The sequence below is a fragment of the Nycticebus coucang genome, chromosome 6, assembly GCF_027406575.1.
Source record: "Nycticebus coucang isolate mNycCou1 chromosome 6, mNycCou1.pri, whole genome shotgun sequence".
Lineage (NCBI taxonomy): Eukaryota > Metazoa > Chordata > Mammalia > Primates > Lorisidae > Nycticebus > Nycticebus coucang.
This window is the reverse complement of record NC_069785.1, coordinates 11,013,708-11,030,461: the sequence shown is the minus strand read 5'-3', so window position 1 is coordinate 11,030,461 and position 16,754 is coordinate 11,013,708. Positions and strand designations below refer to the sequence as shown.

Below are 16,754 nucleotides of genomic sequence, written 5' to 3'. Positions count from 1 at the left end.
GCTGACTTGTACTTTATTTTACTTAAATAGAATTACTAGGGGAAATTTTGAAATAGGTATGTTACTTTACATTTCTTCTTGGAGTTTTCTATTTTTGTTATTTTATTTAATGGCATGACAAGAAACCCACTTTACAGAACTATTTCCAATCATGAAAGAAAATTATTTTTCTCAGAGGTATCTTCCCATTTTCTGATTTGTCTTAGCATCTAGCCAGGAGGTTTTTAGATGATGAAGCGGAACTTTCTGAAGAAGGTGCAGAATGTGTTTCATCAGATGAACATGATGAGCCAGAGAATGAACAAGACTCCTCATTACTTGACTTCTTAAATGATGGGACTCAACTTTCACAGAGTGTCAATGGTAAATATTGTTATGATGCTTTACTTTTTTTATGTTTTAAATATGTATTTTTTTATTGTTTGGGATTCATCGAGGGTACAAAGAATTAGGTTACACTGATTGCATTTGTTAGATAAAGTCCCTCTTATAATTGTGTCCAGCCCCCAAGAAATGTGCCATACACGGTGACCTCCAATCTCCCTCCCTCCTCCCCTCACCCTGCTTCCTCATTCCTTTATGCCACCCCTTGTATTAGCTCATCTACTCTCTTCATATGAAAATTGAGTGCATTGGATACTTGCCTTTACATTCTTGTGATGCTTTACTAAGAAGAATGTGTTCCACCTCCATCCAGGTTAATCCAAAAGATGTAAAGTCTCCATCTTTTTTAGTGACTGAATAGTATTCCATGGTATACATGTACCACAGCTTGTTAATCCACTCCTGGGTTGGTGGGCATTCAGGTTATTTCCACATTTTGGTGATTGTAAATTGAGCTACGATAAACAGCAAATGTACTTATGAAAAAAGGATTTTTTTTCTTCTGGGTAGATACCCAGTAATGGGATTGCAGGATCAAATGAAAGGTCTAATTTGAGTTCTTTGAGGATTCTCCAAACTTCCTTCCAAAAAGGTTGTATTAGTTTGCAGTCCCACTAGCAGTGTAAAAGTGTTCCTTTCTCTCCACATCCACGCCAATGTCTGTAGCTTTGACATTTTGTGATGTGGGTCATTCTTACTGGGGTTAGGTGTTATTACAGGGTGATTTGCATTTCTCCGATGATTAGGGACAATGAGCATTTTTTCGTGTTTGTTAGCCATTTTTCTGTTTGTTTGTTTTTTGTTTTTTTTGTAGAGAGTCTCACTTTATTGCCCTAGATAGAGTGCTGTGGCATCACACAGCTCATAGCAATCCCCAGCTCCTGGGCTCAGGTGATTCTCTTACCTCAGCCTCCCAAGTAGCTGGGACTACAGGTGCCCACCACAATGCCCAGCTATTTTTTTGTTGCAATTTGGCCGGGGCTGGGTTTGAACCTGCCACCCTCGGTATATGGGGCTGGTGCCCTATCCACTGAGCCACAGGTGCCGCGCTTGTCTGTCTTCTTTAGAGAAGGTTTTAATCATCTCTCTTGCCCAGTGATATATGGGATTGTGTTGGGTCTTTTTTTGTTGATCAATAATTTGAGTTCTCTAAAGATCCTATTTATCAAGTTTTTGTCTGATTCATATTATGTAAATATCTTTTTCCATTCTGAAGGTTGTCTGTTTGCTTTGGTTGTTGTTTCCTTAGCTGTACAGAGCTTTTTCTGTCTTTTTTTTTTGTACAGAGCTTTTCGGTTTAATTAAGTCCCATTTGTTTATTTTTGTTGTTGTTCAATTGATACAGAAGACTTCTTCATAAAATCTCTCCTCAGGCTGATATATTCAAGTGTTTTCCCCACACTTTCTTTAAGGATTTGTATCATTTCATGCTTTAGATTTAAATCTTTTATCCATCTTGAATCAATTTTTGTAAGTGGTGAGAGGTACAGTTCCATTTTCAGTCTTTTTTTTTTTTTTTCTGAGACACAGCCTTAAGCTGTCGCCCTGGGTAGAGTGCCATGGCATCACAGCTCACAGCAACCTCCAACTCCTGGGCTCAAGTGATTCTCCTGCCTCTGCCTCCCAAGTAACTGGGACTATAGGTGCCCACCACAATGCCTGGCTATTTTTTTTTTTTTTTTTTTTTTTTGGTTGCAGCTGTCATTGTTGCTTGGCAGGCTGGCCTGGATTCAAACCCGCCAGCTCAGGTGTATGTGGCTGGTGCCCTAGCTGCTTGAGCCACAGGCGCCGAGTCATCATTTTCAGTCTTTTACATGTGGTTATCCATTTCTCCCAACAACATTTATTTATAAAAGGATTCTTTTCTCCAGTGTATGTTTGATGTTTCCAATATTTTAATAAGTTTTCAAAGAAACTAGACTTTAAAGGGATTTAAGTTTGTGTAAAATATTTATTTGTCATTTTTATTCAAATTCTATAATACTGGGTTTGTTTTAGACTTGGTTATTTCTGCTAATTTGAGTATTTCTCTACAGATTGATCTAGGTGGCATAAATATCAAATGTTCATTTAATAAGTGTTTCGTGCCTACTGTGCCTATATAAGGCACTTGAGAAAGATGTATCAGTGAATAAAAAAGACAAAAATTTCTCCTTATGAAATTTACATTTGAATGTAAATTATTTAGTATATTGTAAGATAAAAAAGATACAGAAAAATGAAATAAAATTGAACAAGATAAGAAAGATTTGTATTGGTTGGCACCCTTTGCTCAGTCGTTAGGGGGCCGGCCACACAGTTCGAACTCAGCCCCAGTCTGCTAAACAACAATGACAACTGCAGCAAAAAAAAAATAGCTGGGCGTTATGGCGGTGCCTATAGTCCCAGCTACTTGGGAGGCTGAGGCAAGAGAATCGTTAAGAGCAAGAGTTTGAGGTTGCTGTGAGCTGTGATGCCACGCACTCTACTGAAGGAGACATAGTGAAACTCTGTCTCAAAAAAAAAAAAATAAATAAATTAACAAAAAATAAAAAATTGTAGTGGCTGGGGTTAGTTTGAGGGTATAAGTATTGGACAAGTTGCAATTTTTTTTTTTTTTTGTAGAGACAGAGTCTCACTGTACCGCCCTCGGGCAGAGTGCCGCGGCATCACACGGCTGACAGCAACCTCTTAACTCTTGGGCTTACGCGATTCTCCTGCCTCAGCCTCCCGAGCAGCTGGGACCACAGGCGCCCGCCACAACGCCCGGCTATTTTTTGGTTGCAGTTTGGCCGGGGCTGGGCTTGAACCCGCCACCCTCGGCATAAGGGGCCGGCGCCCTACTCACTGAGCCACAGGTGCCGCCCACAAGTTGCAATTTTAATTCAGGTGATTAGGAATAGGCCACATTGAGACAGTGACATTTGGTCAAAGACCAGAAGAAGAGGTGTTAGTGATATGCATTGTTAAAGCCAACTGAGATACAGAGGTAAAGTTATTAAATTTGCCAAGTAGGGGAGATCTTCTTGAGCAAATCTCGTATATGATAATTTAGAGCAGATGATTCCATTCGGCTCTAACAGAAGGGAGAAACGCTGACTGGCTCTTCAGTATTCTGATCTTTTACAGATCCCACCGTTTATTCTCCTCTTGCAATTTCTGACATTATCTAGAGCAGCAAAGTTTCCCAAGGTTCGTGATTTTAAAGAAACAAAGGGGTTAAAGACAAAGTCTACTATGCCGCTGATATTAATAATTATTTGCACGGTAAGGTTTTATGCCCTAGATGTTCATTGACAGAAGTGGCTTTTGCAGATTTACAGTATAATATGATGGAGGAACATTGATACACAGACAACAACCAACGCAAAGACTCTGAGGCAGGAGTGTGTCTGGCCAGTTCAAGGGATAGCATTGTGGCTGTAATGAGGGAGAAAGGTAGTGGGAGGAAGTGAGACAGTGTGCAGCTAGACCGTGATCTCACATGTTTTAGCAGAATCTCTGTAGCGTGTGTGTTGATAATGGCCTATGGGTGAACAAAGGTAGAAGGAGGCCAGTTAGGAGGCTATTGCAATAATTCAAAGAATGACAGTGGCTTCTACCAAGATGGTAGCCCTGAGGAGAGTGAGAAAGATTGGGTTCTGGGCGCATAAAGCTGATAGGATTTTCTGATGGATTAGAAAGACAGAGAGGTGTCAGTGGGCTTGAGCAACAGGTTATGTGATATTTGGAAGACTGTAGATGGAGCAGTTTGGATGGAGAGTGGGAGAGATCTGAAACTCCATTTTCAACGACAATACCTTTGAAATACGTATTTTTTTCTTTCTTTTTTTTTTTTTTTGAGACAGAGTTTCACTTTGTCACCCTTGATAGAGTGCTGTGGTGTGACAGCTCACAGCAACCTCCAGCTCTTAGGCTTAGGTGATTCTCTTGCCTCACCCTCCCAAGTAGCTGAGACTACAGGCACCTGCCACAATGCCCGGCTATTTTTTTGTTGTTGTTGCAGTTTGGCTGAGGCCGGGTTCTATCCTGCCACCCTCGGTATATGGGGCCAATGCCCTACTCACTGAGCCACAGTGCTGCCCTGAAATACGCATGATTTTAAAGCTTCACAAAAACTCTTGAAATTCACATTATCTTTTGTTTTTATGTATCATTTCTTTTTTTTGTTTGTTTTTATGTATCATTTCTTAAGCACTCTTTACTAATATATGTTATAACTTTAAAAAATGATAGTTATAAGTAACACCTGATCTTTTCTGATTGTTGTATAACTGAAAATACTGAAACATATTATCAGCTTCTAATGTTTTTAGTGCATGTTTTCTTTTCTGCCTGTATTTCTTACGTTTTTGTGAATACTTCTATAAATCACGTATAGTCCTAAGTTCTTTATATACTTTTAGTTTGAATGGAAAAGTACCATCCTAACCATCATTTTCAGAATAGAGAGCTAAGACAGAGAGCTTCAATCCGTTTTCCACGATTGCCTAAGCAGATGACCTGATTTCAATTACAAAACTACTAACTTTGCATTTTTGAATTATTGCATTTATATATCTTTCAATATGTATTATCTTTTGTGTATTTTCACAGGATTTCAATCATGTATAAGTGATTGAAGTTAAATACTTTGCCAGTATTCATTTGAATAATTTTGCCATTTTCTATTACACAGATTCTGAAATGAGAGCGATTTACATGAAATCTTTGCATAGTCCATTGATGAGCACTAAGTACAAAATGATCAGTAAGATACGTAGCAATGTAAACGTTTTCTCACAGGTAAGAACTGTAGAAATATATGGAGATTTTCCTAACGTATTTTTCCTAAGTACGTTCCTATTAATGCAGCTTCCATTTTGTTACTAAAACTGTACTGTCAGCACTCTTTGGGATAATTTTTGCGGAAAGCCTAGCATCTAGAAGGTAGACTAAACTAATTCTCAAGATCCCTTTTAGTCCTAATTTGATGAAATTAGCCTTTCTTTAATTTGAGCTAGTTAGAATATAGTATGAATTTTTCAACTAGGAGAATGTTTAAAGGAAGTGAATAGAATTTAATCATCTAGTTAAGTTTTTAATTCTCATATACTGTCATATTTCTCTTGAAAATCTTTTTTTATACAAATGTTACATTCTAAAAATTAGATTATATTTCATCTATGAATAACAAATTCATATTAGTCTTGTTTGCTATTAATTACCATGTACAGCTTGGTAATACGTACTTCCTGTATTTCCATTGTGCTTATTATATAACATTTATCATCTTTTATTATTGTTTACTTTTCTACTACCTACACTAGATTGTAAATATCTAGAGGGGAAGTTATTCTTTTTCTTTATCTTTAAACTTGCCATTTTCCTCTATAAAGAATGTACTTTGTATATATGAGTTGAATGAGTGACTGAATTAATAAAATAAATGAAATCATTAATGAAGATTTCATGTGCTAAAATGTATATGTTAACACCTGTTGATTATTTAAAATATTCTTGTGTTATTTTTATAGATTCCTGAACAAGATGAAACGTATTTAGAAGACAGTTTTTGTGTTCACGAAGGAGAGTCTAGCGAAAGCCAATCAAGTGAAGAAGTTTGTGTTGATTTTAACTTAGTAAATGAAGACTGCTTTACAAATGAGAATAAAAAATATAAAACCCGACGTGCAGTAATGCTCAAACAAATGAAACAAAACTGTGCACGTTCAAAGAAGAAATTATCCAGAATTATTTTACCAGATGATTCAAGTGAGGAGGAAAACAACGTAAATGATGGAAGAGAATCTAGTCTCATGGTCAGCCCAAGCGCTGTTGACACCAGGACCAAACAGCAGGACCACTGTTTGAATTTAGTACCTTTTGGGTCTTCATTGCAATCCAAAGTCCACTCTAATTCAAAAGTTAATGAATCAGCAAAGCAGAAACAACAGACCCCACTTAATTTAAAAGATACGATTTTTGAAGTCTCATACTTAAAACCTCAGAGTGATAATAAAATTGAATCTTCCTCACCACCATTCACTTCCTTTGATCCACAGAAAGACCATAGAAAATTTTCAATTCCATCAAAGGTATGAATCAAATAAAAGAAAAGCCTTCATAGATTTATCAAATCAAAAAAATTTCTCTTTAATTTTTTCTTTTGTGCATTTTGTGCTAAATAACTTTGTCAAGGAAAAGGTATCAAAATTTGAATAAAATATCTTCAATAAGAGAACAGCATACTAGGCCTTGTGTGGTGACTTAGGCCTATAATCTTAGCACCCTGGGAAGCCAAGGTGAATGGATTACTTGAGGTCAGGAGTTTGAGACCAGCCTGAGCAAGAGGGAGACCCCAGAAAAATTAGTCACTGTGGTGGTGCATGCCTGTAGGCCCCGCTATTCAGGAAGCTGAGGCAAGAGGATAGTTTGAACCCTAGCAGTTTGGGGTTGCTGTGAGCGCTGATGAGGCCATGGCACTCTACCCAGGGCAGAAGAGTGAGACTCTGACTCAAAAAAAACCCAAAACCCCCAAAACAATAAAAACCAGCATACTAAATTATATAGGCAATTCATAGGATACTTAGTTTTATTTGTTAATTGTTTTCTTAATACCATTCTATGAGGAAACGCTAATGTTATTAAAAAGATGTAGGGAAATAGAGCTTTCTACAGGGTGAAATTAACAGAAATTATGTTTTCAGAACTGGTTCCTAATTAATTTTTCTTCAAGAGGTTTCAGGTATGAACTGTTGGGGTAAGGAGTTTGCATAGAGCACCGGGTTCCTTCTCTAAAGTTTGTTTCTGTTTCTTTTCAGAGTGACTGCTAAGTAGTCCAGTTTCACCTTCTCTCTATTTTACTGTTTTTGAAAGAATCACTGAAATGATTTTCATTTCTAAAGAGTTGATATATTAGTTACAGTAATGTGGCTAAGTAGGGGTTAAAGTCATAGGACCCTCTAACTGTAAATAATTCATTTCTTTGATTATCTGAGGCAGTGGTTCTCAACCTTCCTAATGCCGCGGCCCTTTAATACAGTTCCCATGGGTCGTGACTCACAGGTTGAGAACCGCTGATCTAAGGAGACTGAAACATAGACTCAAAAAAAATCATCTCATTGGGATGAGATTAACATAGGCATTACCTAAAATATTACCTTCTTTTTTTTTTTCTGGAGAGAACACTTAAAATCTGTCTCAGTACCTATTGCTGGGCTTGTGGCTCGTGACTATAATCCTAGCACTTTAGGAGAATTGCTAGAGGCTAGGAGTGTAAGACCAGCCTCAACAACATAGTAAGACTCCCTCTTTACCAAAAAATAAAAAATTACTCAGGCACTGTGGCAAGCACCTATAGTCCCGGGTGTGAGGGAGCCTGAGGCTGGGGGATTGCTGTGAGCTATGATGACACCATTGCATAGCCTGGGCAACTGAGACTCTACCTTTAAGAAAATGTTATTAACTATAGTCACCATGTTGTACATCTGATCTCTTGAAATTACTCCTTTTCTAACTGAAGTTTTTTATTCTTTGACTAACATCTCCTCAATACCCTTGCTCCCCTCCCCTAGTGCCTGGTAATCACCATTCTACTCTCTGCTTCTATTTTTCTTTTCTTTTTTTTTTTTTTTTTTTTTTGTAGAGACAGAGTCTCACTGTACCGCCCTCGGGTAGAGTGCCGTGGCATCACACGGCTCACAGCAACCTCTAACTCTTGGGCTTACGCGATTCTCTTGCCTAAGCCTCCCGAGCAGCTGGGACTACAGGCGCCCACCACAACGCCCGGCTATTTTTTTGTTGCAGTTTGGCCGGGGCTGGGTTTGAACCCGCCACCCTCGGCATATGGGGCCGGCGCCCTACTCACTGAGCCACAGGCGCCGCCTCTATTTTTCTTTTATTCCTAGGATACCTCACTCCAGTCTGCTTTAGCAGCAGGCTTCACAGTGTCCACGTAATTGTCCTTCAATTGGTGTTTCCAATTCTAAATTGTGCCTGGCTTTTCTTATATAGATTTTGTTTTGAGACAGTCTCACTTTGTTGCCCTTGGTTGAGTGCTGTGGCGTCATAGCTCACAGCAACCTCAAACTCCTGGGCTCAAGTGATTCTAAGGCTTCAGCCTCCCAAGTAACTGGGATTACAGGTCCCTGCCGCAATACCCAGCTATTTTTTGTTGCAGTTGCCACTGCTGTTTTAGCTGGCCAGGTCCAGTTCAAACCTGCCACTCTTGGTGGGGCCGGTGCCCTACCCACCGAGCCACAGGTGCCACCCTTCGTATTTTTTTAATAGCAATGTTGAAAACTTTTGTGTTTCATACATTCATATGGCGTTTCTTTTCTGAGAGCACTTTAAATTGTTTTGGGTTTTTTTTGTACAGGACATAATACAGGTATTATGTATCCTTGATACAAACCCACAGGAAGGCTGGAAGGCTAGTTTGTAGATACCAATTCTTTTTTTTTTTTGAGACAGAGTCTCATTTTTTCATCCTTGGTAGTTTGCTGTGGTGTCACAGCTCACAGCAACCTCCAGCTCTTGGGCTTAGGTGATTCTCTTGCCTCAGCCTCCTGAGTACTTGGGACTATAGGCGCCTGCCATGACGCATGGCTATTTTTTTTGTTGCAGTTTGGCCAGAGCTGTGTTCGATCCCTCCACCCTCGGTATATGGGGCTGGTGCCTACTCACTGAGCTACAGGCGCTGCCCTGTAGATACCAATTCTAAGGGGATTTGTTTCCCATGCCTTTGTCAAAAGAGAAGCTGTCAAAAGGATTTGGTAGGTACTTTGCGAAGGAAACCTGTTTTCTTTCTGGCTTAATTAAGTTCCAGGAGTTTCACTTTTATTCTGTTTACCTCGGTACATTCCTTAATTTCTTGTCAGCCCAGGTGTGTATTTTGAAGATTATTATTATTTTTTGAGACAATCTTACAGTGTTGCCCCAGGTTGGAGTGCCATTGGGTCAGCCAAGCTCACAGCAACCTCGAACTCCTGGGTTAGGCAATCCTCTGCCTCCTGATTAGCTGGGACTACAGGCGCCTGCTAACACACTCAATTTTTTTTTTTTTTTTTTTTTTTTGTGGAGATGGGGGTTTCACTCTTGCTCAGGCTGGTCTTGAACTCCAGAGCTCAAGGGATCCTCCTGTCTCAGCCTTCCAGAGTGGTAGGATTAGAGGCGTGAGCCACTGTGTCTGGCTGAAATATTTTCTAAAAATGTGTTTTTTATCAGGTTTCCTTGTTCTTTGTTTGACATGAATTCTATAATCTATTTTTGAGGTTATTTAACTTTCTTGTCATTTTTCTCCCCCTCTGGGCTAAAAATTTAATTTTCCTTTTTAAATTGATTTCCTTTCCTCTTCTTTTTTAGGTTTTTCCCGATTTCTTCACCTCTTTCTCTTCTTAGCTTTTGTTGTTAATTATATTGTAGCTTCATAATTTTTTTGAGGAATGCTTGTTTGTTCCGTCACATGTAGTCACATTGGATATATCAAAGAAGGAAAAATTAACATTATCAGTAAGGAGAAGTTTATGTTGCCGATAGATATTTAGCCTCATTGTGATCAGTGTTTTTACCTTTTTCAGATTGGCGCTCTGGAGGATTCTAGCACTTCAGGGACATGCTCTTTCAATTCAGGACCATATTTGGCTCAGACACATTCTTCTCTTACACTTCCACAGGAAGGAAAAAATGCCTGTATTCTTGTAGATAGTCATGAAATCACTTCTGGTTTAGAAGTAATTTCTTCCCTAAGAGCAGTTCATGGATTGCAGGTGGAGGTTTGTCCGCTTAATGGCTGTAATTACATTGTGAGTAACCGCATGGTGGTGGAGAGGAGGTATCAATCTGAGATGTTAAATAGTGTCAGTAAGAACAAGCTCATTGAACAGATCCAGCACCTGCAGAGCATGTTTGAAAGAATATGTGTGATTGTGGAAAAGGACAGAGAAAGAAGAGGTTTGTATTTTAAAATATATTTATAAGACTGTCTATGAACTTGACAATTTATTCTACTGTCAGAATATAGGAAACTCTTAAAATATAAATAAGTAACTTAGGAATGTCATTTCAATTTTTCATAATGCCATGATGTTTTTCATTAGTCACTGTATTTAAATGTAGCTTCTGAGAATTGAAGGGTGAGAAATTGAAGGCAGGTGAACCAAATGAGACTTTTTCAGGAATCCAGTAAGGATAAGGATCATACTACCTATGGCAGTAATGGAGAAGAGAAGTAGGATTCAGGAGATGTTTAAGAGCCAGGATAAGCAGGAGATGGTGGAAGAAATTGAAAATCATGCTGAATTAACCAATGGTTATTGGGCCAGTAGGCAGTGGTGTCATTTATTACAATTATGAATATAAAAGCAGTAGATTTGAGGGGCAAGGGGAGCTTAATTTTGAACATGTTCAGTTGAGTTCTTTTTTTTTTTTCTTGAGACAGAGTGTCACTATGTCACCCTTGGTAGAGTGTCATGGCGTCACAGTTCACAACAACCTCAAACTCCAGGGCTTAAGTGATTCTCTTGCCTCAGCCTCCCAGTAGCTGGGACTACAAGTGCCCACCACAACACCTGGCTATTTTTTTGTTGCAGTTGCCCCTAGCTGGGTTCAAACCCATCACCCTTGGCGTATGTGGCTGGCACTGTAACCACTGTGCTACGGGTGTCAAGCCTTGAGTTGAGTTCTTAATGGGTCCCTATAATGGCTGCCTAGAATGCATTTGTAAATGTTGGATTTGAGGTTCAGTTAGTAAATTTCTGTGCTAATCATTTGTGTGGAGAGCCCTGAAGAATAGTGAAAAGATCATGAGATGTGTAATCAGAAGAGGCATCTATTTCTTTTTTTTTTTTGCAGTTTTTGGCCAGGGCTGGGTTTGAACCTGCCACCTCTGGCATATGGGGCTGGCGCCCTACTCCTTTGAGCCACAGGCGCCACCCGAGGCATCTATTTCTATACCTATGTGACATTTCAGTGACAAATCATTCCCCTGGAGAGATTGATAATACACTTGTCCTATACACCTTGTAAGATTATGAGAAAAAGTGAAATATAGGTGAAAGCAATTATGGAAGAATCAATTTATGTAAAAGAAAATAGTGTAGTTTATATAAAACACTGGTTTGGGAATTAGGCAACTTTTTCATCTTCATGTTATCTGTGGATCTTTATGCTATCACTGGTGAACCATATTACTTTAGATAGGTCACTTTAACTTTCAGTAACCCAATTTATAGTTCTTTTTGATTTGAAAAGCACGGAATAAAGGAAAGAGATTTGGAATAGAGAGGAAAGTGACATGGCAAAAGTTATAGAGAAGTTGTGGGCAAGTGTCAGGGGGATGCCAATAAAAGGATGTGAGTAGAATATGAAAGAGAAAATGAACAGGAAAGGTAGGGGTAAATTAATTGTTAAAATTATTTTAACATTAAAATGGGTTGGAATAATGACATAATATAATTTTGTATCAGTAAACCCAATACTTAATGCTAGAATGAAAAATTGTAGAGATGAGTAATATTGTCTTGGCCTTCAGGAATGAATTATCTAGGAATATAAGCTTTCCCTTATTTATTTACCCAGCCTATTTTGATTCCACTTCAATACACTCTCAGAGACAGTTCTCCCTGTTTTATTTCTCAGATATTTGAGAATCACTTTGTAACATTAGCTGTAGGATTCTCATTAGCAGAATGTGACACTAATTTGCTTGATGGTATAGATCTTGGTATTTTAATAACAATATATTAATGATTCTACTTAATATTGGCTAACATTTGCATTTTCCTAAATATTAAATATTTAGGAGACACATCAAGGATGTTTAGGAGAACAAAGAGCTATGACAGCCTACTGACTACCTTAATTGGTGCTGGAATCCGAATTCTTTTCAGTTCCTGCCAAGAAGAAACTGCAGATTTGCTAAAGGAATTGTCTTTAGTGGAACAAAGAAAGAATGTTGGTATTTGTGTTCCAGTGGTGGTGAATAGTAGTAAATGTGAGGCACTTTCATTTTATTTAAGTATTCCAAATACAAGTTATATAACTGCATTAAATTTGTGTCACCAGTTTTCATCTGTGAGAAAGATGGCTAACAGGTATGTCTCTTTTAATAATAGTTTTAAATTATTACCATTTAAAGATTCCTAAAAATATTTAATAGAATTTCAGTATTTTTTAAAATTAAGAGGTATATGCCTATTATTTTATTCAGTAAAGCTTTTTTTTTTTTGCTTGCCAACATGTATCAGTTACTATGAAGCTCAGGGATATTAATGGGGAAAATAATGGGAAAAAATGCATAGAGGCATTGTTTTCAAGGTGCTTAGAGTCCTATGGGGAGATAGACAATAAGTGACATTTATATTTGACCTTGCATTCTACCATTTCTGGGCTGTTCAGTTCTGTAACTAAAAAAATGTTGAGGATATTACTAGTTTTGATCATTATATTGCCTAAAGATGGAGATTTTAGAGCATAGGTTCATTTTAACTAAAGGTCCACATAAGATATTGTTTTAGCTCAGGCTTCTATAAAACAATACCATAAACTAGGTGCTTTATACACAAGAGAAATTTGCGTCTCAGTTTTAGACACTGGCAGTCTGAGATTAGGGTGCCAGCATGACTTACTGTTGTATCCTCACATGGCAGAAATAGAGCTAACTAGCTTTCTGTCTTGTTCTTATAAGAGCACTGAGGGGTTTACCCGTTGGACCTAATTACCTCCCAAAGATTCCACCTCAGAATACCAGTACATTGGGATTAGAGTTTCAACATATAAGTTTGGGGGAAACACAAACATTTGGTTCATTGCAGATATTAAAATCATTATTATTGCAGATGATTTTTAAATAAAGGAAACAAGTACATTTTTGTTTTGTTTAAACTAATGCTAAAGACATCAACTGCATGTTTAATGCTTAGGAAGAGATGATTTTCTTAAAGGCTGTTGTTTGGTAATTAATAAGATACTACATTTTATAAAAATCAGATGTTCTAAGTATAATAATTTTGTCTTATTTTTCAGCTCACCTCAAGAAATCTCCATGTATGCACAAGTAACCCATCAAAAGGCTGAGGAGATCTATAAATATGTTCACTACGTATTTGACATACAAATGTTACCAGATGATATTAACCAAGGTAGACTGAAATCTGATGCGTGACCAGGCTACTCAAGACGTGGTTATCAGAGAACTCTCACAGTACTAAATGCACTTTGGTTACCATTGCTGTGGTTTGTGATTATCAATTTAAATTTGTAAATATGGGCAGCGCCTGTTGCTCAGTGAGTGGGATGCTAGCCCCATTTACCCAGGGTGGTGGGTTTGAACCTGGCTCCTGCCAAACTGCAACAAAAAAAATAGCTGGGTGTTGTGGCAGGCACCTATAGTCCCAGCTACTCGGGAGGCTGAGGCAAGAGAATTACCTAAGCCCAAGAGCTGGAGGTTGCTGTGAGCTGTGATTTCACAGCACTCTACTGAGGGCAACAAAGTGAGACTCTGTCTCTAAAAAAAAAAAAATAATAAAATTCGTAAATAAGAGTATTTCCTTATCACTTAAAGATACTATTTTATATTTTGTCCACTTTTATTTGTATAAGATTATGGAAATTATTTAAAAAGAAAACCTGGTGTTCTGTAGTAATTTTGACTAGATTATGGAACCATTTTTAATTGAATAAACCAAGGTTTACTACAGGTAATTTTGAGAATATTTAAAAAAAGTAAAAGCTGGTAGGTAGTGCCTGTGGCTCAGTGGGTAGGGCGTCGGCCCCATATACCAAGGGTAACAGGTTCGAACCTCGCCCTGGCCAGCTAAAATAGCAGTGGCAACAGCAACAAAAATAGCTGGGCATTGTGGCAGGCGCCTATGGTCCCAGCAACTTGGGAGGTTGAGGCAAGAGAATTGTCCTAGCCCAAGAGCTGGAGGTTGCTGTGAGCTGTGATGCTACAGCACTCTACTGAGGGCGACAAAGTGAGACTCTGTCTCAAAAACAAAACAAACAAAACAAAAAAACAAAGTAAAAGCTGAGTTAGGGATATATTTTGGAGCTTTCCCCAAGATTAAAGCATGTACTTACTGTTAGTATAGTAGCAGTGATGTGTCTGTGACTGCTGCCAATGTGGTCATAAACAGTTTTGCTATATATAAACCACAATATCTTTTAGTATAAATTTTTGTATAAATTATTGGATGTGGACCTGTTTTATTTACCTATTGACCCATTATATTGTTTGTGATGCTTTTAAAATAGCTTCATGTTTATACCTGCAACATGCATGAGGTTTTTTCCTTCTAGCGAGTATAGTACAAAAGAAGCCTTTAATTATGGGCATCCCACTACCTCTTTATTTAGCATCCTTTATTCTCTGGGGTTGCGTAGGAGGGAGCCACACAATGGCAGACTGAGCATTCTCCAAGTGCATACTTTCCTGACCACCTGGGGTCTAGAGATGGTGAGGAATTGTGCGAGAAATTTACACGGAGTTTCTACGGCCCTATCAGCCTTTAGTGAGGCAGATTGGTGCCACCCTGAACCAAAATCTCAAGAGCCTTATATTAGGATTTGGGGGTGTGTACATACAAAGTAAAAAAGTGAGAAGTTAACAGTCTCATGACTAAGTTAAACAGGTGGTCTTTTTATGAAGGAAGAAGACGACTATCAGTGGGAAGGACAGTAAAGTATTAAATCACGTATTAAACAACTCCATCATAGGGACTTAATGAGGAACTGGTTACAGCCCACAGGCTTGATAGCCACAGCTGGAAGGTAATTGTCAGCTGCCTTGTAACTCTACTGATACCCTGGTCTCTGCTAAGGGATTTCTCTGATTTCTTTCTGGACATTTCCCAGACTAGTTTCTTATCTAATCTACTGAACATTCTGACCTTCCTCGCCACTGTAGGCATGTAGAGATAATCTCTTGTATCTCTGTGATATCTGTTGTTTTTTTCCCTTTTTCATTTCTGATTGAGGTTACTAGAGATTTTACTTTTCTATTTCTAGTTAATTTGGCCAGAGGTTTATTGATTTTATTATTTTTTTCAAAGAACCAACTTTTCATTTCATTAGCTTTCTGAATGACTCTTTTATTTTCAATTTCATTAATTTCTGATTTAATTTTGGTTATTTCTTTTCTTTGTTAAGTTTGAGATTGGATTGGTCTTTCTTTTCTACGTCCTTAAGATCATTCATCAGTTTGTTGAAATGCTGTTTTTCATATGTAGGCAGCTAATGTAATAATTTCTCTCTTATTGTAGCTTCATTGTTACATTCAAGGAATTTAACAATGTCCTCCTTTATCTCTTCCTTGATCCAACTGTGGCATAAGGTTATTTAATTTCCATGTCTTTGTGTGGGGATGACAATTTATTATTATTATTTTGAGACAGTTTCACTATGTCACCCTCAGCAGAGTGCTATGGTGTCACAGCTCACAGCAACCTCTAACTCTTGGGCTTAAGCGATTCTCTTGCCTCAGCCTCCCAAGTAGCTGGGACTACAGGTGCCTGCCACAACACCTGGCTATTTTTTTTTTTGTTGTTGTTTGTCATTGTTGTTTGGCAGGCCTGGGCTGGGTTCAAACCGCCGGCCCTGGTGTATGTGGCCGCTGAGCTACAGGTGCTAAGCCAGGATGACCATTTTTGTTGGAGTTGAGTTCCACCTTTATTGCCTTGTGGTCTAAGAATATACAAAGGTATAATTTCAATTCTTTTGATTTTGTTGAGGTTTGATTTGTGACATAGGATCTGATCTATTTTGGAGTATGTTCCATGGGTTGACGAGAAGAATTTATATTCCTTACCTTTGGGATGTTTGGGATGCTGTGTTCTATATATGTTTATTAAGCTTGTTTATTCTAGGGTCACATGTAAGTCTTTTTATCTTTGTTTCTGTTTAGAGGATCTATCCAGCTCTGTCAGAGGGGTGTTAAAGTCCTCAGCTATTATGGTGTCATGGAATATCACATTGCTCGGACTGATCAAGGTCTGTTTTGTAAATTGGGGAACATTTAAGTTAGGTGCATAAATATTTAGAATTGAAATATCCTCTTGTTGTATTGTTCTCTTGACCAATATGAAATCTCCATCTTTGTCTTTTTTGACTTTAGTTGTTTTAAATCCACTTGTATCTGAAAATAAGATTGCAACCCCAACTTTCTTCTGGTTTCCATTGCCTGAAATTCTGTTTTCCATCTCTTAACCTTGAGTCTTTGGTCCTTTAAGGCTAGGTGTGCTTCTTGGAGATAGCATATGGACAGCTTGTGCTTTTATCCAATTAGCCTGTGCCTCTTCAGTAAGGAATTCAAGCCATTTACATTTATTGAGAGAACTGATAAGTGTGGTGGAGTTCTATTCATCTTATTTTGTGAAAGGCCATTGCATAGTTTAATCCTTGTGCCATTGTGG

The 16,754-nt window shown here is 38.2% G+C and overlaps 2 protein-coding genes across 3 annotated transcripts in view; one reads left to right on the top strand and one right to left on the bottom strand.

The window, feature by feature from the left end:
* The window catches only part of FANCM (FA complementation group M), a 71,422-nt gene extending 57,602 nt beyond the window's left edge, over window positions 1–13,820 (top strand). For both annotated transcript variants that reach the window (XM_053595340.1, XM_053595339.1), the window contains 6 exons: window positions 207–363; window positions 5,042–5,148; window positions 5,880–6,440; window positions 9,924–10,296; window positions 12,146–12,437; window positions 13,369–13,820. In XM_053595340.1, the coding sequence (XP_053451315.1) occupies window positions 207–363; window positions 5,042–5,148; window positions 5,880–6,440; window positions 9,924–10,296; window positions 12,146–12,437; window positions 13,369–13,507 (1,629 nt within the window). In that variant the 3' untranslated portion in view covers window positions 13,508–13,820. The remainder of the gene's footprint in view (window positions 1–206; window positions 364–5,041; window positions 5,149–5,879; window positions 6,441–9,923; window positions 10,297–12,145; window positions 12,438–13,368) is intronic.
* MIS18BP1 (MIS18 binding protein 1) overlaps window positions 1–16,754 on the bottom strand; it is an 87,213-nt gene that overhangs the window by 18,452 nt on the left and 52,007 nt on the right. The gene's annotated exons all lie outside the window — the stretch shown is intronic.